Genomic DNA, 25,790 nt, shown 5'->3' with positions numbered 1-25,790 from the left:
TGGCTAACATGGCATCCCTAAATTCACTCACACAATAGATAGACGTCAAAATTTTGCGTCACAGTTTTGTTGTATAAGTTCAAAGTTTCTTCAAGTTCCGTCCGCCTTTTTTTATAGGTCCATGTAAATGGTATGGTAAAGTCAGAAATTTGATATCATCACTTTAATTTTTTTAATTTTCATACAAAATAAATTTTATAAAATCCGATTTGTATGAAAATTAAAATAATTAAAATGAAGATATCAATTTTCTGACTTCACCATACCATTTATATACCATTTGATTGAGTGATCAAAAATTAGCAATATTAATATTTTTATCAAATTAAGTATCAAGATAACACAATCCGGTTGTCTTAACTCTACACATTTGATCCTAAGAAATAGAAATGTAGCAGAAATAACAAAACATTATTGAAAACACATCATTTATTCCTTTTTTCGTTATCTTACAATAACAATATTTTGTACTATAATAAATGTAATTATAAGAAAAAACATGAGTAAGTAAGCAATTTATACACATTGGTACATATTAAAAATTAATCCAATTTTATATTGACGTTTTAATATCACCGTTAAAATAATAATTGACGTGATCAAAGAAACAATAATAATTATAATAAAGTTTTGGTTAATTATATTTGACCATAACATTTGAAATGCTATTTCGAGACACTTCATGGACTGTATTAATGGCAGTTCTATTTTAATGTATAAAAAGTATTGAATACCTATTTTCTGTCAAAGAACATACAAACAGAACTCTTTTAAACTTAATTTTGAGTCAAATGATTTCAAATTTAAAGGCAACACAAGTTTCGCGAATAAATCATTGGTTAATTAATCTTCTTTCTGAAAGCAGAAGAATGAAAATTGTGCAAATAAATAATATGAATTAGAATTTGAAACAGAAGATTAAAACAGAATTACCACCAAACAATCGAGTGTATTTTAATTTAAGGCGACTTTGATTAAAGTGATATTGTATCGATTAATCTTATTAATCATCAGTTACATTCTGTATTGTATCACTCTAACACTAGGCACTATGTTTTCTAAGAAAGCGTAAAATACATAAAATAAAGAAAGTTAAAATAGACCAAGAAATTCTACATTTAATGGTGATTTTATTCAAATAAATTGCAATTGAATTGCATTTTGATCAAATTTCGAGGTTTGAATTATTCTCAGACTAAAATGCAACATAATTATGTGCGTTCCCTTCGAGAGGCCACTGTGGAAAACGAAGGTTTCGTATACATAAAGATTTAGCAGAACCTCTAAAACAAATGTAGCCAGAATTATAAATTTGTAGGTGCTGTAAGTTGGACGCTACAACTCGCCGAATGTGGTCCCTCAGATGAACTATGTCAAATACCAAATTACTGAATCTGACCAAATAAGATGATTTTGATGAATGGTAATGTTTAGGAGGTAAATCGTAGGGCTACATACGAAAATAAGACCTCTGGATAGTTACTGCAAATAAAGAAAATCGAATCAGACGATGGGCCCTCAGTTCTCCAGTGCACAAAATTTACTTTAATGCTACTAATTGGAACTTGAGACTAAGTTTCTTTGGTAAGGTTTTAATTTTAGCAGAAGTAGCCACAATGCTACCCTGAGAGTACAGGGTTTATATATTCTACTAGTACAGAATAAAAGCTCTAGTAAAGTGAGCCCTCGGGCCACACGTTTCAGAAAAAAGTTATCATATTTAGAGACAAGGTGGAAGGTGTATTAATTTACACATAATACTATAAAAACGTAGTCATTTCGTAGTACAAACTTAAGTATCTGTGTGGTGTGTAAATATTTCCTTTCTTGAAATAAAACTGACTCATTTATGTGTGAACAAAATATTCGTATTAGGGTAACCACACATCAGAAAATTAATGGATAACTAGAAAAAGTGTCCCTACACAACCAATACCACGATTAAAAAAATTCAAGATAAAGTTGTACTGTTAAACATTTCTATAGATAGAGCATAATAAAACAAAGTACACTGATAACAAAATTACCATGTATACAGTTACAGTGCGATTTTCACTCAATCGTCGAATTCAACTAGGCTGGGCAGCGTCCGCCGGGAAGCTTCGCGATATTCTCACGTCCGAAATACCGCAGTGTCTTAAGAACTGTGCCACAGCGTACTGAAGGATTGTCCACTGATCAGCCACATGCTCAGCAGGACGAGGTCGGTTGTAGAAATAAGAATGTGCATGTGGATTGAGTGATCCTTGCTTCAATCTTAACAAAAATCGAGGAAGTTTTACTTAAAATATGTTAAAACATTGCGATGAAGTTTAAAAATTTGTTAAACCTAAGATAAAAATGTTATGGTCAATAAATAGGAGCACTCATACCGCACGCTTTAAGAAAACGTCACAATGTTTATTTCAGAAAATAAAGCCTTTCCACTTCTTTTTATAGTATTGAAAAATTGTTAAAAATATGTTAAAACTATTAACAAATTCCGAAATCCCTTGCACGTCCCGTTCCCAAGTTATGACGATTATTTAGGATCACTCACACCGCACACGGGCCGTATGAGTGCTCTTCAAAATCATGACTATTTATTAATAAATACGTTTTATTTCTGTTGGGAAATGTGTGCAAACTGACGAGCGAATTTGTTAAAGAATAAGTGTGACAAAACTTAAAAGCTGAAGGAAGAAATTAACCTTTATTCTTTCCTCCAATATGCCGTGTGAGTGATCCTTGCTTTTACCTCTATCTGCTCATATGTAGTTCGTAGGCAGACTGAGTTAGTATCTAAAATTGTTAATCGTTTTTAACAATTACTTGGCATATATTTTGCTTTTATTAAGGCCATAATTTAAGAAATATCAGGCTTAGATGATTCCTAAAGGAAAATGTTGATTAGGGTACATATGATTTTTTATTTTGTGAGACTGTTTCGATTCATCAGAAGTTTTCCTAAGGACGTTATAACCCAGAATAACATGTAGGCTATAGGTAATTTATGACGATATATGACAAACAAAATTTCACGCGGGTTTTGATACGTCGCGAGTTGCGGCCTATTTACCCCTATGAAAGCACGTGTTTTCGGATTTTTGCTTTCACACGTTGATCCATACACATCGCAGAGGAATGACCGTTTTTTCATGTCAACCTCTCTATGAAATCGTCATTTGACTGGTATCGACGTCCAGCAAGAGCTTTCAATTGGCTCGTACACGTCCTTAGGAAAACTTCTGATGAATCGAAACAGTCTCACAAAATAAAAAATCATATGTACCCTAATCAACATTTTCCTTTAGGAATCATCTAAGCCTGATATTTCTTAAATTATGGCCTTAATAAAAGCAAAATATATGCCAAGTAATTGTTAAAAACGATTAACAATTTTAGATACTAACTCAGTCTGCCTACGAACTACATATGAGCAGATAGAGGTAAAAGTAAGGATCACTCACACGGCATATTGGAGGAAAGAATAAAGGTTAATTTCTTCCTTCAGCTTTTAAGTTTTGTCACACTTATTCTTTAACAAATTCGCTCGTCAGTTTGCACACATTTCCCAACAGAAATAAAACGTATTTATTAATAAATAGTCATGATTTTGAAGAGCACTCATACGGCCCGTGTGCGGTGTGAGTGATCCTAAATAATCGTCATAACTTTGGAACGGGACGTGCAAGGGATTTCGGAATTTGTTAATAGTTTTAACATATTCTTAACAATTTTTCAATACTATAAAAAGAAGTGGAAAGGCTTTATTTTCTGAAATAAACATTTTGACGTTTTCTTAAAGCGTGCGGTATGAGTGCTCCTATTTATTGGCCATAACATTTTTATCTTAGGTTTAACAAATTTTTAAACTTCATCACAATGTTTTAACATATTTTAAGTAAAACTTCCTCGATTTTTGTTAAGATTGAAGCAAGGATCACTCAATCCACATGCACATGAAATAAGATACTAACATTAGCCTAAGTTTTTACTAACATTTATGGATCTCTGTTATCTGAAATAAATACTTTTTATATTATTTTATATTATTAAATGAGGAGATTCGTAGGAGAACCAAAGTGACTGACATAGTCCGCAGAATCGCTAAAATCAAGTGGCAGCTTGGGCGGGGCATACGTAGCTCGTAGAGCTGATGGCCGCTGGGTCAGGAAAGTACTTGAGTGGCGACGAGGAGCCGGAAGACGTAGCGTGGCAGGAACGACGATTTGGTGAAGGTCGCAGGAGGTATCTGGATGCGAGCGGCACAGGACCGGCCATTGTGGAAATCTTTGGGGAGGCCTTTGACCAGCAGCGGACGTCTTTTGGCTGAAACGAACGAACGATTCACTGCTACTGATTAATGAACCGCAGCATTAATCGATTTTGTTGTATCACAGCTCTAAATCTATTCCGTATCACACAATGCATAGGTAATTTAAATAAAATTATTTTTACGTCGTATTTAATTAAAATAAAATCAGTAGACTCGGATTTACTGACTTGCATGTAAACCAATTTAAAAAATGTCTTTATGAATGGTTAGTTGATAAATGTTTTTATACTGTCAAAGAATTTCTGAGTGATTGATTTGTGTACCTATACTCAACATCAAATAAACCGCACCTTCCGCGACGCGAACTTTAACAATTTTCTTCTGACACAATCATGGTGCCCCAACAATATTGGTGTCATTTGAAAGCCCAATAAATATCCTTAAAGAAAAACACATTTAATTTCTTAATAAATGATTAACATATACCATAAATGTGACTTGAAAAAATACCTTACTTTGGGCCCACCTATGGGATCATTTAGACCAATTTTTATGGTTATAAAACCAAATAATGATCTCACGTGTCCTCTTTAACAGATGGATAGCGATTAATCCCAACTTAACAGTTTTATAGCCATAAAAGTTGGCTCTAGCGTAACTACCTATTTTTTGAAGAAGTGACTCTGGATCCTTCTAAAGACACATTTTTGGGGTAAAAACCTTTCCTTTAATGAAATGAAGGTTAGAACTAGCCTTTCAAATGGTGCCAATATTGGTGGGAAGTGGGGAAGCATACGTTTGAAAATGCTTGTCGCGGGAGGTGCGATTTATTTGATGTCGAGTGTATAATGATTTCAATTTTTTAATTAATTTATTATTGTTATTAATATGTAGATTCTAATTTTGTAAAATTTGCATGCCTACCCTGGACAAAACATGTTGGACTTGACATTTTCTATCGACCATTTTGTTACCATGTTTCTGAGCAAATAAATGATTTATTTATTTATTTATTTATCTCAAAATACCTCTTAGGCAATTGTACAGAATACCTACTTATACTTTTGTTTTGAGTTTCCTAAAAAAATCGACAATGTGGTTACCATACATAAAATCATTACGGAGAATTTAAGAAGCAAGATATTTCTTTAAATACTTTATATAGCAATAATATTTGAATACAATTTTAAACTGCAAATTTTGTACATAAAATGCTGTAAACTATTTTTATCAAACAATGAGTTGGGCGAGATATTTATCATGGAATTGGTTTTTAGCGTGTGTTCCGAGGGCTCACTTTACTAGAGCTTTTATTCTGTACTAGTAGAATATATAAACCCTGTACTCTCAGGGTAGCATTGTGGCTACTTCTGCTAAAATTAAAACCTTACCAAAGAAACTTAGTCTCAAGTTCCAATTTGTAGCATTAAAGTAAATTTTGTGCACTGGTGAACTGAGGGCCCATCGTCTGATTGGATTTTCTTTATTTGCAGTAACTATGCAGAGCTCTTATTTTAGTATGTAGACCTACGATTTACCTCCTAAATATTACCATTCATCAAAATCATCTTATTTGGTCAGATTCAGTAATTTGGCATTTGACATAGTTCATCTGAGGGACCACATTCGGCGAGTTGTAGCGTCCAACTTACAACACCTACAAATTTATCATTCTGGCTACATTTGTTTTAGAGGTTCTGCTAAATCTTTATGTATACGAAACCTTCGTTTTCCACAGTGGCCTCTCGAAGGGAACGCACATACATAATTGAGGTTACTGAATTAGATTTTACCCATCTACCTAACAAATTGTCATGACTGCCATTATTTTTAAAAGCAGATTTTAATAATACTACGCTCATATCACTTTGAAACGATGTATAAATATTGGGCCCTATGCACATAGATAGCTAAGAGAATACGGAAAATAGATCGCAAACGGTAAAAAGTAAGAAAAAAGATATTGTTCTTGTTTTTGCAAATTGTATAGAAGGAAAATTTGAAAATAATAAAGGGCAAGAATTTTTATCTGGTCCTACCTCATTCGCAACTTTTGTCACGTTACTCTTGTACCTACTTTGAATTAGTAACAGTTACATAATTATTTCGTGGCAAGAGATACAATATCTATAGATAGAATATAATTGATTTTGCCTGCCTGTTCCCACGTCTATTTAGAATTTCATTCTCATAGAGTTGTCAAGGTGATCTTTTACATCTTGACTGTATTTAATAAAACACAAGTATTGCCTTAATAAAGAAGAATTACTTTAAAATAATATTTGCAAAGGTTTCAGCATAACGAAATCGTATTCACTTACAGTAATCAAAAAAGTAACATTTATCCTTTTTCCATTAACATAAAGATTCAAATTCGATAACATAATTGATAATCCTAATATTATACCAGTTATTCCTAGAACTTTTACATTAGAAACGATCGGAAAGAACACACTTCAACGCATCTCAATCAGTTTCGTTACAATCGCTGCAATCCAAATTGTTCTTAATCTAATTAACAATAATTGTGCGGTTGGCGTTTATATAAATATTTCAATATTAAAGCGTATCTTCTCACTGTAATGTTTTGTAATTTAAAACGTTAGCGTAAATTTATCTTGCAATAACCTACGATATGCTGAAACTTTAGAATTTGTTTTCCTGAGAAGATTGAAGTCGAGTCAGAGAGAGATCTTTCAACCATTCACCGTAATTTTTGGAAAAATTGTGATTCTCATAAAAGTAATTTTCACAATATCTATCACAGGCAAAGTAGATTTTGAAAGAACCCTTCCAACAGCCAATAAATTATATCTTAGCGTACTTAAAACTAAAACCCCCTTTATTCTTATTGCCTTATCTAAATTAAAACTTTCATCTGTGTCATCACAAACATCAGTCTCAACAGAAGCTATCCACAGTCTATGAAATTGAATCATTTCTTTATTATACTATCGAAATCGTACTGGGGACCGAATGCGGTTTTGGCCGTGCGTCTTGTCAAAAATACTTTTCCGTCTTTTTCGTAGTCCCCGCAGATATTATTTACTTCATACGGCGTATCTTCATCAGCATTTTTGTGTATTTTCCCATTTTCTTCGCTCTGAGTGACGCCGTTGGTTTTAACACCATTACTTTTGATACCGTTCCTTGTCTTTTCGTGTACCTCCTTGATTTCCTTCTCGACGTTCTTTTTGGCTTTGTAGCTCTTTGAGTAGAAGTTTAGGAAGAGCAGAAGGAAGATTGTGACGTTGGCGCAAATGAAGTAGGTGAAGCCAGAAGCGTACTGGCAGCGCGGGGAGAAGTGGGTCCATGCGCAGTAGACAAGCATTAACGCGAATTGAATCTAGGGGAAAATAAAATGGGGTAAAATAGTAGGTTGGAAAATAAAATTTAAAATCGGGTACTGTCTTAGACTAGTTAAACAAAAAAGTAAATCCTATCTAATTAATTTAAATAGAACCAATCTATGAAAGATAAGGATAGTTAAAAAGATATCTACTTTAAGTGTATCTGTGACTAGTTCGAGATTGAATAAGAAATTTTATTTTTTTATCAATAGCTAAAGGATAATCAATCTGAATATTGCTATTGCCAGAACTGCAGCGAGGATTAAACAACAATCTAAAATACCTGTTCTATCTAAGACTATGATATAAGCTCACCAGTTGCATTCTGGTCACGTATCGCTTCCACCACAGGTACTTCTGGAAGCGAGGCCCCAGCCCTGAGAGGAGGTAGTAAGTGTACATGACCACATGCACGATTGAGTTGAGGAGAGCCAGAATCGCCCCTTGTCCACCTGCAGCAAACTTGAGATAGCTCCACGAGTATACTGCCATGATGACATGGTGGTACACGTGGAGGAAGGTCACCTGCAAATGACAGTATCAATGATATTAGTGACAATATGTACTCCTTCACGATACGCATAATAAAGAAACTAGACCTCTCGGAATAAATTGCAAAGACTCTTTACGAGGGCGGCACTGAAAATTTCGGGAATCAAGGAAGTGAAACAACATTACTATTTAAAAATGTATTTATTGCTTTTTAAAGTATTCTCCGCGAAATTTGACACATTTTTGCATACACGAAACCAATCATTGAAGCAACCATTGCATTCGGAAGTTTGGGTCTCCAAAATGGCCGTTTTGTAGGCTTCCACAGCTTCTTCAGGTGATGAAAATCTCTGACCACGCAATTTATTCTTTATTTTAGGGAAAGTATAGAAATCATTAGGGCTTAGGTCGGGGCTGTACGGCGGATGGACTAATAATTCTATGTTTTCTTGCTCTAAAAACTCTTTTGTTCAGTGCGCGGTGTGAGAACTCGCATTGTCGTGATGGAGGATGATGCGGCGGTTGCAGTTCTCTTTACGGAGTTCAGAAACGACCTGTGGCAAACAAATGCTAGCATACTAATCTGCATTAACCGTTCTTTGTCCCCCAAGAGGAATAGTCGCAACATGGCCGGTTTTGGAGACAAACGTGGCCACCATTTTTTTTGCAACACTCCGTGAACGAACAATTTTTGTTGGCTTTAATTCATTTTCGAACACCCAAACTCGTGACTGGTTTTTTGTTTCGGGTTTGTACGCGTATATCCATGATTCGTCACCTGATACGATGTTGTATACAGCATTTGAGGATCCTGCATGTAATCTCCCGAGAGTTCTGACGCACCAAGTAACGCGAGCCGCTTTTTGCTCTTCACAGAGCGAATGCGGTATCCATCGGGAAAACAACTTTTTTACACCTAATTGTTCATGCAAGATTATTTGTATTTGACTCATGCCAATGTCTAAAGTTGCCTGAATTTCGCGGTATATCACATGTCGATCTTCTTCAATCAGCTTACCGCACAGCATCAACGTTTTCTTAGGTGACTGCAGTTTTTGGACGACCTTGACGGGGATCATCACTGAGCTTGACACGTCCACGTTGAAATTCAGGAAACCAGCGATAAATTGTGGTTTTGGATGGGGCTTCATTACCAAATGCAGAAATCATCCGGTCAACACACTGTTTTTGTGTTAAACCACTTCAAAAGTCATAATAAATCATCGCTCTTGAATTTTCTCGAGTCAATTCCATTTTCTCAACGACTAAACAAGTTTGACAAGACCTTGTGATACGACCGAGAATCTTTTTTTAAATAAATAAATGGTATACGATTTTTGAAACCCTGGAGTTTGCAATTAAACAGATTTTAATATGACTGGAACAGCGGAAATATTCCATTCCCGATACTTTTAGCAGCCCTCGTATCTGTCACGCTTGAAGATGATATCTATCAGCATCATTTTCAACCTTATTATAAAAAGCAAGAAAATTCTAGCTTAATTCCTTACTGGGTCTTCAGATTAATCATTTATAAGCACCAGAGAAAGTACAGTCGAAATCATAAGTAGACGAATATAGCACCTATAAACTACAAAAGAATCCACTATATAATAGTAAAGCCTGAAGTACTGTCGCTGTACATGGTACATGTACAGTCGCGGAATGAAAAGGTTCGTCACCTTAGTGTCGGTTTTCGCTTGCACTAGGTACTGTAAGAGTCAAACCTGCCAACATAACCGTGCAAGAAACATTGCTGCTAACATTTAAATAAATATGACGTTTGCTAACGAATAAGGTTTTGCTTGTTTATTTTTCTATCCCATCAGTGCAATGCAATGATGACATTGACCAATTGACAATAGTTTTTTTTATTTAATAGAAATAATAATGGCAGGTTGAACCAACAAGAAGGTTTTACTTATCTTCTTGACAAGATAAATCGTCAAACAAATTTGATCTGAATAATTTTGAACTTTTCTGACGAACAGTTAAAGATTATTGTTCTCTAACTCGAGATTATTCTGTAACATAGTTTCAAAAGGTAATATGTGCTCGCGATTCGTTGAAAGAATCAATTTGAAAACTGACGAACCTTTTCATTCCGTGACTGTACAACAGAATTCAGATCTAACTTACTGTGAAATGTAAATAATATCAAGACATGTCGCGTGAGATTGCTGCCGATACCAACAACATTCAAGTCTGAGTAGCTTAGGTCAAATGATTTCTGTGCACGTGAAGTCGGAATATTTATGAACGTTAAACGAATTGTCGTAGCGGTCGACAAAGTTATGTTGTAATTAGGGATATTATTGTGTTTTAAATACACTGAGCTTATCAAAGTGCAGGCTATTTCAGTCACTATAAAGATATTTATCCTATCAAGTGCTAGTCAGATTCTCTCATTGATAGTTTCGTACTCTGCTTCCTTTTCCTTCTTCGCTCTTAAAATTCAAATTCAAATTCATTTATTCACAGAAATTTCATTCTTCCTTCATTTTTTTCCTCTCACATAAAAAATCAAAAGGTGAGCTTATCATGGCAATTATAAGTGTGATATAATTATGAAAACAGTCAAACAGGCAGACAAAGAAAAAAAAATATAATGATTATTTTTTCCTGTCGTGGTACTACTTCTGTTTGAATTTAGTTAGGTACTGAGAAATATCTTACCTGACTGTTCTTCTTTCGTAATACGAAGAACACTGTGTCCAGCAACTCCGTGAATTTAGCGAAGAAGTACCACCAGCCTAAGTCTAACAACTGGAAGTACAAATAAAGATCATATTAATGATGCACAAAAGACAATAACTTGGAGAAAGACAAGTGAATTGTGATGTACCCAATGAAGTTTTCAGCGGTAAAAATAGAAATGGACTTACCATAGGATTTTGCGTATTGGACGGATATCGACACCCTGCATACAATATACCATCTTTGAAGAGGTTTAACTTGAATGCCTGTAGAAATAAATATTAATTTCATAAACATCTAAAAAGTTCAAAACTTTAAAAGAACATTAAATTAGAAGACCATAATAACTATGGTCCCTGAGCTGGTACGTCTTTATTAAGACAGAATCAGCGGAATTGACAAGATTTAAAAAATCACGGCTCTGTATCATTGGTCGGGGATTTTATTTATGAAGGAGCATGCATGAGGTAGAGACAAAACGCTTTCATCAACGAGGCTACTCTCAAAATTGTTATCCGATGCTTCTAATGTTTGCATCAATTGCATCTCTCTTGCACCAAGCTAGATGCTAGCACGAGCGACAGTGAAAGATAGCCTCAAAAGCTGGGCATCCTGATGTCTTAGATTAAAATTTAAGTAAACAGGTTTAGGTGCCTGGATGCGAGCGGCGCAGGACCGGTCTTTGTGGAAATCTTTGGGGGAGGCCTTTGTTCAGCAGTGGACGTCTTTTGCCTAAAACGAACGAACGAACGAAAAAGGTTTATAAATACCTTTGCACAAATCATAGTCGCCAACAGGACTTGCGACGCGTTGTAGTAAGTGATGAGTTTGTTCATCTGCATCGGCGGGCGGTTTTTCATTATCACCGGCACCAGCCTGATCACCACTAGGTACGCTATCACCACGCCGATGATGGGCGAAGGACTCGACATCATGAACCATGAGTCGACCATTGCACCTGAAAGAAGATGGAACTAGAGTCTTCTCTTTCAATTATGTCCCGTCTTGTGAGACCCCGCGTTTTTCGGGGTGGTATAACCTTCTTCTTTAATACAAATTACATACTATTCCCAAGGACCTTTTAAATGTTAGGAAAGAAATAGAGCAGAAAATTTCGGAATAGTTGGAAGTATAGTTCTTGCAACTCACGAAGGCGAGTGAGCTTTACTTGTGTGTGTACTTCTACATGCACATAACGACAGTATAGTGTCTGTCAAACCTTTTGGAAAAACGAACAGTAGTGAGCCACCACACATGTAAAGCTCACTCGCCTTCGTAAATTGCAACAACTATAGCTAATAACTATCCTGGGCCACACTCATCGCGATAACATTCGGGCAACAACGGAGCGAAGTCTTGCGACCATGCAAAAAAGCACCAAAGTATACCTTCTGAATACATTGCGGTAATGTGAATCTTTGTACTATCGCGATGTGTGTGGCCCTGGGGACAGAGATAGTTATCGTCATAAAGATAACAACCTGATACGGGAGAAAGTTGTTATGGAGTTAAGACAAAACACTTGTACTTACTTTTCCCCACTTTGAGGGAGTCTAAGTATTTATCAACTTTTTCTAAGTAGCTCATTTTGGCGGACTCTGGATAGCGTAAGACTTTTTAAATCGTCACCGACAGGCTGTAGCGATACCTGAAAAGAAAAGGCAAAATCCAAATTATTATCAGCAAAACAAAATTTCAGCTGTCAACTTTGACACGTGTCTAACTATTTTACTTTTACGGTTTGAAATACAAAAGAGGAAAATCAAAAAAGTTTCAACATAATTCGAGGAATTTCATTAATGACGATAAATAAATCAACTTAAAAGATATTAACAGATAATAATGTTCAGAAAGTAAGTAATCATGAGAAAAGCTTCTAGCTTTATAGACCAACGAGTTACGAGTAGGTACATTTAATGATAGATGATGTATATTATGCATTAGGCTACAATAATATTGTTAACTATTTAATAAAAGTAATGTATTTGTTTATAATACTTAAATTGGTAAATACGACCTTTTGAACCCGTATTTTTGATCTAGAAGATGAACATTCAAATTTTTTTTTGTTTGTAATAATATTTTATGAAGACAAACTTTCCCATTATTTTTGGTTTATTTAGGCAATAATGTTATGTAATATTGTCGAAATAATATATTTATACCATCCCTATTACTACAAACTACGAGTACAAACACCTCTGTACAATTTTTTAAATATTTTTTGAACAAAATTATAAATTCAACAATCAAAAGTTTGACGTATGTGGGTACACAAACTAACTTTAATTACATTGTTTCAACTTAAAATCGATCAAAAAGATCTAAAAATATACAAATGGATGTCTATTTTCGATACTTTTATAGGTACCTTGTAATTACTTGTTTAAAGGACAACAACTCCACGGAAGTTAAAATAGATTTTAATGAAACGTTTTTCTACAAAGAAAACAGCTAACACGTAATTACTTGAGCAGGAAAGTATAAAGTAGGTCTGGTTATTTGAAATATTTGTAATATCCACAAGGTGTTTTCATTTACACAAATAATTTAAAAAAATATGTTTTGTTGAATAAATCCTTCTCAATATTAGAAACCCATAGCTTTCGATTACTAGACAACTTCAAATTCATCCGTATACAGGGTGTTCTATGGTAGGGGCTCAAACAAAAAGGGTTGACTCTACTATTCAAATACAGTCATTTTCCTACAGGACCAATACCCATATTCTATGAAAAATTGTAGTCTTAGATGACTGATTGCGGATGCTTTATGAAATTTACATTTTTTTTTAATTTCAACTTCTGGGGAAACTTGTAGCATTTGACCAGTAGAATTAATCCTTTTTCTTTAATAACCTACCAAATAAATCGACAGGTCTAAACAACTTCATAATTTTGTTATCACACGGTAAATCTTATTTCTATAGACATAAGTAAGTCCTAGGAGTGATAGCATTTCTCTCACAATCCGCGTGCAAAGCAATCGTATCTACACTTGACTAAGGTCCCGGTCCTATTCAAATTTGCTTGATCACGAGAAATAACAGTGACACACAGTTTCACCGGATGATGGTAAATATACAGCATGCTCTGATCAAAGCAAGATAAGATGGTAAACGCACAACATTGTAACTCTAGGAGCGAAAATTGTTATTTCAGTGTTAAAAACCAAGATGTGGTTTAAAAAGCTCAAGTCATATAGTTTTCATGGCTTATTACCAGAGTATGTATTTTTCCATAGTATCGATGGACGAGAAATAAAACATGCCAGGAATATAACGGGCATCGATTTGATGCAGCTGGAAATATTTAGGAGATAATTTTGAGTCAGCTCTATTATCTACATATTGTATTAAAACTCCTAGTAAAATAACACATTCGCTTCCATACTTGTATTAAAACACCCTGTATAAAATCAAGTGTAATCTCTAATCTTGTTCTCTTCATAAGAATATGTCCTGTATTTATAGACTGTAAAATTGACCTATAATGTCTGACGTCAGCTGCAATTGCTACAACTAGGCCATTACTGCAATTTATTTCAAGCGATTCATCTGACATTTCTATACATTTGCAGTTCAAAGGAAAACAGTCTTTGATGCCCCTGATTAAGGAAAGTGTGAAGAGTTTTTGTTACTGACAGGTCAGCTGTGGATTTGTGTTTTGTATGTCAACGAGTTTGTCCATGTCAGATGGTATTATAATGGTATTGACCGTTAGAATGCGCGGGCGCACTATGGAAGCCATGGCTCGCTTAGATATTAGGAACATGCCATCTTGATACTGAGTGAAAATGTATTGAAAATTACTTTCCATCAGTGAGATGCAGGACAGCTTCCTTGTTCTGGTTAAAAATGATTCAATTGAAAATTGTACACCATCTAGTAAGAATTTCAAAAGTTATGACCAAAAACAAGAAATGTTAGTCAATCAAGTTGGAGAAGTAGTGGCGTCACTGGTCTTTCGTGTCTTTACTATAGAAAATTAATGAACTTGTCAACGCTCATATTTTATTCATCGATATGCTGAATTGCTATTGAAAAAGTGTAGGTAGGTGAGCAGGCGCATACTTTACAATTTAGTTTTCCTTTCACAGTTAAAAGAAAAGTATTTATGTACTAAACATAATGCCATAAATTCAAGAAAAATATTCATGTACTACGTAAACATGTGCCTTAAATATTATTAACCCTTAACTGGTATCGTGGGGGCCGCGCGGCCCCCACGCATGACGTTTTCTTTGATTTCTAAGAAGCTACGCATCGTGGGCAGCCAAAATTTTTTGTATTCTCATATCGGCGCTACTCGCGTTTGATGCAGGCGTTTCAGCACTGCATCATTCACCAGGACGAAGATATGTACGTGTTGGGGTCCGCGCGGCCCCCACGATACCAGTTACGTTAGTTTTTTTTCATGGCAATTTTTATTTTTTTGCAGTATTGGTGGTTTATAAGTGATAAAACGATAGAATATACCTAGAACGAAGTTTTTGATTCCAAATTAGTTATTAGTAGCATGTCAGAAGAAGGATATAGTGATAATAAAATTATAGGTCATTGTGAAGACCCAATCACCAATATTCGGTCGATAATGAGGATATTGATTCTGATTTTCAAGTTTTTTCTTCAGAGAGTGAAAATGAAGATGTTGTAGGACCTAGTCAATCCAGCTACTATGAAAAAATAAATACAAGTGGTCTGAAAATCCACCAGTTCCTGCTAATGTTTGTCAACATAATATTTATGTTTTTATTTTTATAAAATGCTTATTATTTTTATGTAACATTACATTAAAACGTTATTTATTATTAAGTTCACATTATTATGAATTAATTAAAATAATAATATTTTTGGTTATAACTTTCTAAACGTAGGTTTCATAGATATTTGTAACGTTAAAAAAATATTACGTAAAAAGTTGTTACTAAAGTAATGTCTTGAAGTATTAATGTATAGCCTGACCAGGAACATAAAAACCCTCGCCATGTTGCGGAAAACTAATGGTACTAATTTCTTTTAATGGCAACAGTAACTGAAAACTTCATTGACATGTCACCTTGCATGTCAGTCTATTGCTGTCAAAGTGTTCGTTCGTTCGTTTCAGCCGAAAGACGTCCACTGCTGGACAAAGGCCTCCCCCAAGGATGTCAAAGTGTAAACAAACTTTATTTTAAATGTGCGCAATTGGTTTTATGAATTAAATTGCTAAAATATTTATATGGTCGTGAAAGAAAAGTGGTTCACAATGTGTTAAAGTATTTGTCGAAGAGAAATACTAAGGATTCGGACAATATTTTCATTGAATAATGTTTCCGACAAAGGTTGTCAAATTGACTGACATGTTTATCGTATAGTACAGTCCACTATGAAAATTAGCTGTGGTTTGTTTCAACTACCTATTTTAAAAATTTTGTCACTTTCTAAGTGTTGAATTTTATGGGATTGGGAAAGCAGTACCGAGTTTGAAGCGTTCATGAGCAGACATTGCAGTTGAATATTCAAGTTCTGAATTTGATTATTGATGAATAATAAAATAAATCTACTAGCTCGATTGATGGTTTCATTTAATTTATTTAAATCAGGTTACCTATAATAATATTTTTTCGTTAATTTATGAAAATATCAAATTAGCCCGTAATCCTGAATCCTGATACATAAAGTTAGCCTATTAATTTAACACAGGTACGACTGTACTCAGTGTTGCACTATCAAATGCAATTGACGCGCCTCTATGCCAGGGTTTTTATGTTCCTGGTCAGGCTATAATTAGATTCAATACAATAAAATCTAAATGATTACATAGAAAAAGCCTGATATATATCATTTATGAGCATTTATTCAAGTATATAGGTAAAACATGCTTGCTAGAAGCGAACATAGTATGGGGGCCGCGCGGCCCCCACGATACCAGTTACGTATGTCCAATTTACGATACCAGTTAAGGGTTAAATCAATATCTTATTCAACAAACATAATTTTGCAAAGTATCGTGAGCAAAGCGTAAAATTTTCGGATTGTTCTTTCTTTCTCCATAAACATAACGTGCTCCTCCTTTTTTGAAGTCGGTTAAAAAGCGAAATTTTCTATTTTACATTATTTCCAATACTTAATTAGTCTAGACATAATCGCAGAGACTGTCACTATGCGCTTTAGGTTAGTAACCATTACACAATGGTTAACTTCACGGATTTTACGGTCACATTGATTTGTACTTATTTAATTTCCATACATTAGGTATTCATTGGGTCAGGAATGAGCCGCACCAGTAACATTTGCGGCGGATTCGTTTACAGGGTTGTCTGCCTTTGTAAATTAATTATAATTATTCGCAAAATTCTGTTTACTCAATTTCTAAAATCGATACCTATGTAAGAACTACTCGTATTTGTGAAAACTCTTTTGGCAAATGTGCAGTTTAATTGATAACTCTATGTGTGTTACAGAATGCTGTTTGTTTTCCTAAAAAAATACCAAGCCTGTGGGTATGTATACAAGAGATCTCTACTGAAAATATAACCTGAACTTTCAGTACTAACCATTTTTTCATTAAATTAACTTATGAATGAAAATTCAGCACAAGGATATTAGTTTTAAATCCATCATCAAATATCCTATATCACTGTAATAACTGCAATTTAGACAGTGGGTAAAGTGGAAAGTACGAACATAATCCTAAGAAGTTATAATGCCCTTAAAATTCACAATTTATAAATGAGTCACATTACTCACAGCTTGACGTTTCGGCTGCAGCATAACCCGTGTGTCTCTCTATTTTAGCTACTAGGGTTTGATTTTAAACTTCAGACTTCGTTGAGGTCTGTGACTGGTTCAATATCGAAATGAAATGAAAGCACCTGATGTCGTGCCCTGAGTGCCCAAGCAACTGCACTCAGGAGGATTTGATGAGTGACAACGCCACTCTTGTGGCGGAGTTTTGGGCTGACACTGTGAAGGTTTGTTGTCGACACGAAAAGAAAAAGAATATCGAAATTCCTCCAATCACGGCTTTATTCTGGTTTGCAGCAAAGACTGTGTAACCCATTTCCAAAGTTACCCCTTTAGCAACTAGAACCATTTTCAATTGGTTTCATTCGGAATCAAACGAACGGCAGCCCTCGACGTTGCGTGACAGGTAATCATTAATATTAACCCGAAAATGCTTAGCGAAAAATATGGTAAGGAGGAAATCGACAATGTATAGGCACTTGGTTCCAACCTTATCAAGACGAAATGTTACAGTGCCCTTTAGTTTGCGGTTTAGGTAGATGCCAAAACTTAGGGGATGGAAAATTTCCTGTTATTGTATAATCTGACTAAAATTACAGTATACCACAATCAACATTGAAGGAAAAAGATTAAGAAGGAAAGGAATATTTTCTCCGAAAAAGAGCTTTTAGACTTTTTTCCAGCCATACGTTTTTTGTTTAGAAGAATTAAAAGTTCCACGAATTAAGGTGCGTCCGGCCACTAAAACTTTGTAATATTTAAAATTACCTACAAATGTCAATAATTATACATAGAAAGAATTGCATTCATGGAATGCTAACTTAGCGCGGAAAATTACTCGTCCATTGCAAATAAACATCAAAGAATAATCAACATTAAATACGTAGAAATAGGAAACAAAATGCAATGTCCTTTGCATTCCATCGTATTGTGACATATGGCCGTTCCCTGGGGAACCCTAATACATGCAATCTCATTAACCATAAGCACTTAGACTACAGCTGTATATTAATAGATTTCACTAGCTACAGTAATACGAGTATGTACTTATTTGCAATTATTAACTACTAGCTTTTGCCCGCGGTTTTACCCGCGTGAAATTTAGTATGTCACAGATCATCATAAATTATAGCCTATATGTTAATCTGGGTTATAAACAGTAATACTGTAAAGTTTCAAGAAAATCCGTTCAGTAGTTTTTGCGTGAAAGAGTAACAGACATCCAGACATCCAAACATCCAGACATCATGACATCCAAACTTTCGCATTGATATATTAGTAGGACTAGTAGGATGTCTAAAGACAGGTTTGCTTTTCTTTACAAGGAAAAAATTATTACGGTTTCCTTTTAAAAAAATACTTTTTGGTTCTGCAAAAGCTCCTTGTAAGTAAGTAAAAAATATAATCCTAATTTAAAATGAACTTGATAAGCGCAACTTCTAAAAGTTCTTTTGTGTTTTTGCCATAATATTCATTATTTAATCAGAAAATTTTTCAATTATTGCTTTTCATTGCATAATTTCATTACAATTTCCGACTGAATCAAATCCACAAAATGATAGAGCCAAAGGCTTAAAGCTTGCAATGGTATCATTTATTAAGAAATATACAAAGTTTAACATTCGTGTCTAAAGTATCAATGTCACGGATATTGCAGTGTTCTAACTTATGTGACCGTGAAAGTTTTTGGAAAAATAATTCAACTGCAGTGAGTCAGGTACTGCAATTATTTTAAAAAGATTGGCCTTTGTTTTCAAATGGGAAATGGGAATACCCTCATAACATGATTAAAACTTCAAGCAACCTTACCGTTTCCTTATTAGTAGTAAATTCAATTAATGAAGTTTAATAAAGTGCGTCAATTTCTTTTGGTCAAACATCCACAATTAATTTACCTTTTCAAGCCAGTGAGTGAGTGCTCACCCAGTTAGCCGCCAAAACCACTGGCGAGTGATTAGCCTTTTCGCTTGTGGTGCCAACTAGCAACTAGTGTGCAGAAGTGCACACTGAAATTTATTGTTTTTGAATTTGAATTGAATCTTCAGAAGATTCAAATTTTCAAACCTTTGTGTTCTTGATAGAGTCACTTTCGAATTTTTATTTTCACTTTGTACTAAAAATAGATTATTGATTAAAATAGATTTAATCTTTTAGTTGATATGTTACCTTATTCAAATGTGAACTAATGTCTCATTAACAATAGTTTGTGTAACAAGACCTTCCTCTACTTTTCATTCAATGCAGATTAGATCGAGTTTCGTGTAAAGTACTCTCGTATAGTGGTCATAATGCGTCTTGACCAAAATGGTGTCATCGATGACATTTTGATTTCCGAATCATCATTTCAGCCATAGGACGTCCACTGTTGAACATAGGCCTCCCCCAATGACTTCCACATCGCACGGTTGGTAGCGGCCTGCATCCAGCGCCTTCCAGCTACCTTTATCAGGTCGTCGGTCCACCTTGTGGGTGGGCGTCCCACGCTGCGTTTTCCGGTACGTGGCCTCCACTCCAGAACCGTGCTGCCCCATCGGCCGTCAGTTCTGCGTACAATGTGCCCTGCCCATTGCCACTTCAGCTTGCTAATCCGTCAGGCTATGTCAGTGAATTTAGTTAGTTTACGTATCTCCTCATTTCTGATTTGATCTCGTAAAGAAACACCAAGCATAGCCCTTTCCATAGCACGCTGTGAAACTTTGAGCTTCTTTATGAGGCCTATGGTGAGAGGCCACGTTTCGGAGCCGCATGTCATCACTGGTAACACACACTGATTAAAGACTTTCGTCTTGAGGCATTGAGGTACTTTGGATGAAAAGATGCTATGTAGCTTCCCGGTAGCTTTAGATTTCCGGATAGATCTATTAATCTTTGTGATTAATCAAGATCGATATACGAGTATACCATATCCTTCATATACGAGTAGACCATATCCTTCATAAAGGACGTAGCACACTTATCAACCCGGAAAGGGATCGTAACCGTATCGACTAGAAGCGGTCAGTATTATATGTATGAAACTCCATACTGCAAAGCGCACTTATCCGCACCGTAACGTAAACTCCTCGCTTTGCGACTGACAGCGCGCGAAAGGTGTTGACCCCTTTCAGTCTGTTGTGACCTTAAGGTCGTGTCGAGAAGTATTGCTTGTTATTCATCATCATCATCATTAATTTGATCCTCCACGTTGATCGATCGGTACCGGATTGCTTGTCATTGCATCTTGAAAATAATAATTTTCTGACAATTCTGAACTGAAAATACTGTGAGGATTTGAATTTCATTTACACCGTTTTACACCATACTATACAAAGTAGGTTAGCGTCATAATATTTCTCCCGCCAAAATAAAAGTAGCTATCCAATCCAGACCCATCAATAAAATTAAATGGATCTGTCCAATAGAACGGATTTTCAATTTAATATCTTGATAGAATTCCATGCGGATAAAAACACAATAATACCATAGTAGTCAAGCGTACATTTTCCAGGTTGATACAAGCAAAAATAATTACAGAGGCACCCCAGTGACCATTCCAACTCAAATTCAATTTGTTAATTAGAATCCCAAGGACAATTACCGAAACATTATTCATTAAACGTGCCGATTTGTTTGCTCATTCAACATTTACTGGGCACGTGCTAAGTCTGACTTTAGTTTGGAAGACTAATGCCCGTTTTTCCATCAATCCCTAATATTTAAGTGACCCCTTTGGCAACAATAAGGTAACAGGAATTTTGTTTCCATAGGGGTTACTTAATAATTAGAGATTGATGATGAAAACGGGCGTAATTTAGATATTAAGTTACTAGGTATTCAGAATTAACACAGTCTATGGCATCTCCTATGCTCAAAACACATCACCGTGACATAAAGTGATTGGCCCAATAGTATTCGGAAACCATTATCAACAGTATCATAGAACATAGTTTAAACCAAGCTGAAAGTACAGAGGACAGAAAATATAACACAGAGATCTGACCGTGAAGAGCAGAAAATAGCCTATACCTTTTTACATTACTGTAGGGCAGGGTGACAAAATCCATCCTGATAAAGGAGGTAATACATTGCTGAATGTAGGCTTTGGAAGTTTAAAGCCTCGAGCACACTGATGGCGTGAGTTTCATGCGACTTTAGACTTTAGCCAACATTTTGTCATACGTTTAGAGCGCTTTCACATTAGGGCGTTAGAAGCGCGACAAACGCGCGACAGACGCGCTGCCGAAAATTTCATACTATGTGACAGCGGATGCATGCCTTCACATAATAAAAACGTCGCTGCTGCGCTACTGTCGCGCTTCTAACGGCCTAATGTGAAACCGCTCTAAGAAATCGTAACACTGCGCTTACGTCTTGTTGCTATCACATAAGTTGGATGCAAAGAGAAATTCAGCAATGGAAGTCTACCGCTTGATAATCGAGAAAACATTAATATTATAAATAAAAAACTATGTTTACGTTGTTAATTTGATTCTTTGATTGTTCTGGTGCCTAAAATCTCATTAGTACTTGTACTAAGAATTGTTTCTAGTTCAAAATTAAGTAAATATAATATAACTGTAGTTCAATCACCCTGTATATTGGATTTACTGTAAAAGTGTTCAGACACAACGTCTCAATGAAACAAGCGTAGGCGCATGCGGATACTGGCAGTTATTTTATAAAAACTTGTTAGTGACTCAACCGTTTGCACCAAAGAGTCTGTAATCGTTGAAAATGTTGCATCTTTTAATAAATAAAAACTTTTTGGAAAATGCCCCTCTTCTCTTTCTCTTTCGAGTGAGCTGGAAACTCTAAAGCCGGGTTGCACCATCTTACTTTCATTTCAACAAACGACAAAATTGTGTCAAAATCAATACAAAAACACCGGAAATCGTTAATGTTACTGTTAAAGTTAGGTGGTGCAACTTAACCTATGGTTATAATCACCATAATAGGCGTCAGACATGACTCTTTAATATTCAAGTCTTAGGTTGTTTAAAATGTTCAATTACCAATAATTTTATTATGATATGGTTTTTTATAGGACAGGAAGCAAACGAGCAGACGGATCACGAATCGACTCGAATTCAATCGACTTTATCAGCTAGCAGTAAAACAAAAATTAGTTTTAATTTAACGGCCTCGTTTTAGACTAAATTATGACTTACTCAAATCTAATAAAATCAAATCTTTTATTCAGTACTTAAGCCCTTTCCAGTGCGTGCAAATATAGCTTGTTCTACCACCACTGCGGGAAAACATTATGGGCTGGTGCTAAGAAAAAGTGGCCTAATGGCAGACTACTGTAAATCCATGCAAACCCGCGAACTGAAGCTAGCTTCATTCTTCAACCATAACAGCTGTAGGTACCTCATACCCATTTGTTGTTATTCTAATAAAAAGAAACACTTAAGAAAGGCCTGTACTAAAAAAGCGATTTTGTAAATAATAAATAAGGAAAGGCTTTTAAAGTATGTAGGTCAACAACCCACCGATAAGAGCCGATCAGTAGTTAGGGCGTATCTGCCCTTAAAATCGACTAGTTATTGTACTTCACGCAAAGAGCTGTAAATAGAAGCCTTCATTCGAACTGAAAAGCTTAAAAATTGATTTTTACTTGGATTAGTCGGAATAACTTAAGTAAACAAATAACGGTGTTTTAATTTTTTTTTTGCAAGACAAGACAGGTATTTGACCGCAATGGCACCTGGTGTTAAGTGAGATGCAGTCTAGGATGGTACATATCTGCCCTGTTAGGACCTATTCACTCTCGCCTTGAAATATCACACCAATGAGGGTTTTCGGGACATAACTGTCAATGTCATGTCAAAAATAACCAATAATGCAGCATTTGGACCTCACGTCTACGTATTGCTATCTGGCGGATTTTTCAATCGCGAAAACCCTCATTGGATTCTTTTCAATTTATCAAAGTTAGTTTCCATCTAGGCGGATATTGTAATAACTGATGGAAAGATACACTAAAGTAACATTTATAATGTAATGTAACTAGCGGCCGCTCGCGACTTCGTACGCATGGATCCTGTTTTACCCCCTTCATCTATCTTACGCGGTTTAGATTTTTTCATACAAATGTTTTTTCCCGCTAACTCGCGTTCCCGTGGGAATTTTGCAATATTCTGTTGTAACTAAGCTTTAAGTTTACTAAGGTACCTGCATGCTAAATTTCAAGCGTCTAACTTAAGCGGTTTAGATTTTTCATAATAAAGAATTTTCCCGCTAATTCCCGTTCCCGTGGGAATTCTTAAGTATACTATAACCTTCTCAGGAGTATGAAGAATAATTGTACCAAGTTTCGTTAAAATCCGTCGAGTAGTTTTTGTTTCTATAAGGAACATACAGACAGACAGACAGACAAAAATTTTACTGATTGCATTTTTGGCATCAGTATCGATCACTGATCACCCCCTGATAGTTATTTGAAAATATATTTCATGTACAGAATTGACCTCTCTACAGATTTATTATAAGTATAGATAGATATTATTACATTTTATTAACGTCTATACTCTAGTTATAAATGTAGAATGTCATCACATTACTGTGTGATTCAAACCTTCCACCGTAGCTGCGGTAGCTTGATAAAGTAACCAGCTAGTCAAATAAAATACTTATGTACGAATTCATCCTTTTCATGAATATAAATTAGGAGTCTCTCAATTTGAAAGGGATTACCTAACTAGAAGTAGAGAACCACTACATTGATTTTTACCCGACTACGCCAGAAGGAGGGTTATGTTTTTTGTTCTAGTATAACACCCTGATTTACCATTTATATATTACTTTTAAATTAAGTTGCATTGATAAGTTCGCACGCGTGAAAAAGGACCCAAGTTGATTTTCGTTGCTTTTCGATCTTAGGTCATAAAGGTTGACTGGAGAATGCCGACTGGCTTTAAGTCTGCCTTATGTACAGTGTTATGTGCATGGTAAGTTCTAAATAAATAAAGGCAGTAAACTTCAAAATGATGGCTGTGACTATTTTCCCATTGGTCTATCTATAATGACATAAAAATGTTACTGTCACTATCCACCCAAAGGAAAGAAAAATGAATCATGAATCACATTTTTCTCAAATACATAATACCTACTTATTGTTGAACACAACGAATGTGTGAGTGCTATACTTATTTAAAATTGTTTCATATTGACATGAAAAAAGCTTTCAGAATATGATGACAATCAGACATTTTTCAAATTAGTAATAAAGGTTTTACCGTAAATACTAATAATACTTCTACATAATATTCAAACAATTACCTACGCATAAATCATATAACTAGCAGCAAATTTATATAGCCCACCTCATTCCTGATTAGTATGAAAGCGTTATGTAACTTCGAAAACATTGACTCTACATTAAAAAAAAACTTAGCCATAATTTCACATTGGATTTTCATTAACTCATTTAACAGAAACAAACTAATTTGTAATACAATGAACATTCAAATTGAGCCATATGAATTATTTACATTTTGGACGTAATTCAGAATTACAAATCTGGATTAAAACGCATTTAACTTTGAGGTTGGCCTTTTAGTGGAAATTGAAATATTCATTAATTTCAGGACTCTACAGCTAGGTTATGAAAAGTTACCTAACATCTGAAAGGTGTTTACAAAATGGAGAGCTAACTTACCTTCGAGGGTTTTCAGTACAATTACAAGTTATTTAATTCAGTATCAAGCCTTCTATAATCAATATAATCATAAGTTTAATACTTTAAGTCCTAAAACAATAGAAAGTTTTAATATGCCGGCACTAATTATAGAAGTAAGTACATTACAGAACAAACCGAACGTTATACAACATTTTCCTTAGGGACACAAAGGAAAAGTTCCGATTTTAATTTTTCAAAAACTAATAACTGAACTTATAAAAAGGTTGAGTTAATTACTGGCAGGAAATTCCGATGTAACGAAAACCACCCTTTCTTTTTTAAAATATGACACTAACAATAAAGAGTATTACAGTAATTGACTTCTAAAAACTGGCCGCCAATAAATTCCAAATGCCGCATTCGATATTTGAAAACTGAAAAGCAAAACTCACCGCTCGTGATACCGGCTTTCCTCCGGGACGCGTCACCGTGCGCCAACCACGGAATACAGTTTAGTACTGCAGTGCTATCGACCGGGCGGCGAACACAACGAAACCTAGCACGCGATGTAAAAGACATAGGCTAGCCGAGACGTCTGTCGTCCTATTTTGCGGGGACATTGCTTTACTTGATTATGTCCAACCTACAACATTGGTAACACATTCG

At 35.2% G+C, this 25,790-nt stretch overlaps 1 protein-coding gene across 1 annotated transcript; it reads right to left on the bottom strand.

The window, feature by feature from the left end:
- Window positions 1-6,549: 6,549 nt before the first annotated feature.
- LOC135088446 (very long chain fatty acid elongase 7-like) lies at window positions 6,550-25,667 on the bottom strand. The gene is made up of 7 exons (XM_063983258.1): window positions 25,577-25,667; window positions 12,330-12,445; window positions 11,568-11,755; window positions 10,986-11,063; window positions 10,777-10,866; window positions 7,924-8,133; window positions 6,550-7,604 (listed from the first exon to the last, which is right to left on the bottom strand). The coding sequence occupies exons 2-7, from the start codon at window positions 12,382-12,384 to the stop codon at window positions 7,194-7,196; spliced, it is 1,032 nt and encodes a 343-aa protein (XP_063839328.1). The 5' UTR covers window positions 12,385-12,445; window positions 25,577-25,667; the 3' UTR covers window positions 6,550-7,193.
- Between the last annotated feature and the right edge of the window lie 123 nt (window positions 25,668-25,790).

The sequence above is a fragment of the Ostrinia nubilalis genome, chromosome 4 (genome assembly GCF_963855985.1).
Source record: "Ostrinia nubilalis chromosome 4, ilOstNubi1.1, whole genome shotgun sequence".
Taxonomy (NCBI): domain Eukaryota; kingdom Metazoa; phylum Arthropoda; class Insecta; order Lepidoptera; family Crambidae; genus Ostrinia; species Ostrinia nubilalis.
This window is presented reverse-complemented; position numbering and strand designations above follow the sequence as displayed.

Excerpts from the sequence above, each read along its gene's own strand:
- LOC135088446 (XM_063983258.1), bottom strand. The coding sequence starts at position 12,384 with ATGAGCTACTTAGAAAAAGTTGATAAATACTTAGACTCCCTCAAAGTG. Across the intron at positions 11,756-12,329 it reads CTCCCTCAAAGTGGGGAAAA|GTGCAATGGTCGACTCATGG; the intron begins GTAAGTACAAGT and ends ATCTTCTTTCAG. Across the intron at positions 10,867-10,985 it reads CCAATACGCAAAATCCTATG|TTGTTAGACTTAGGCTGGTG; the intron begins GTAAGTCCATTT and ends TTGTACTTCCAG.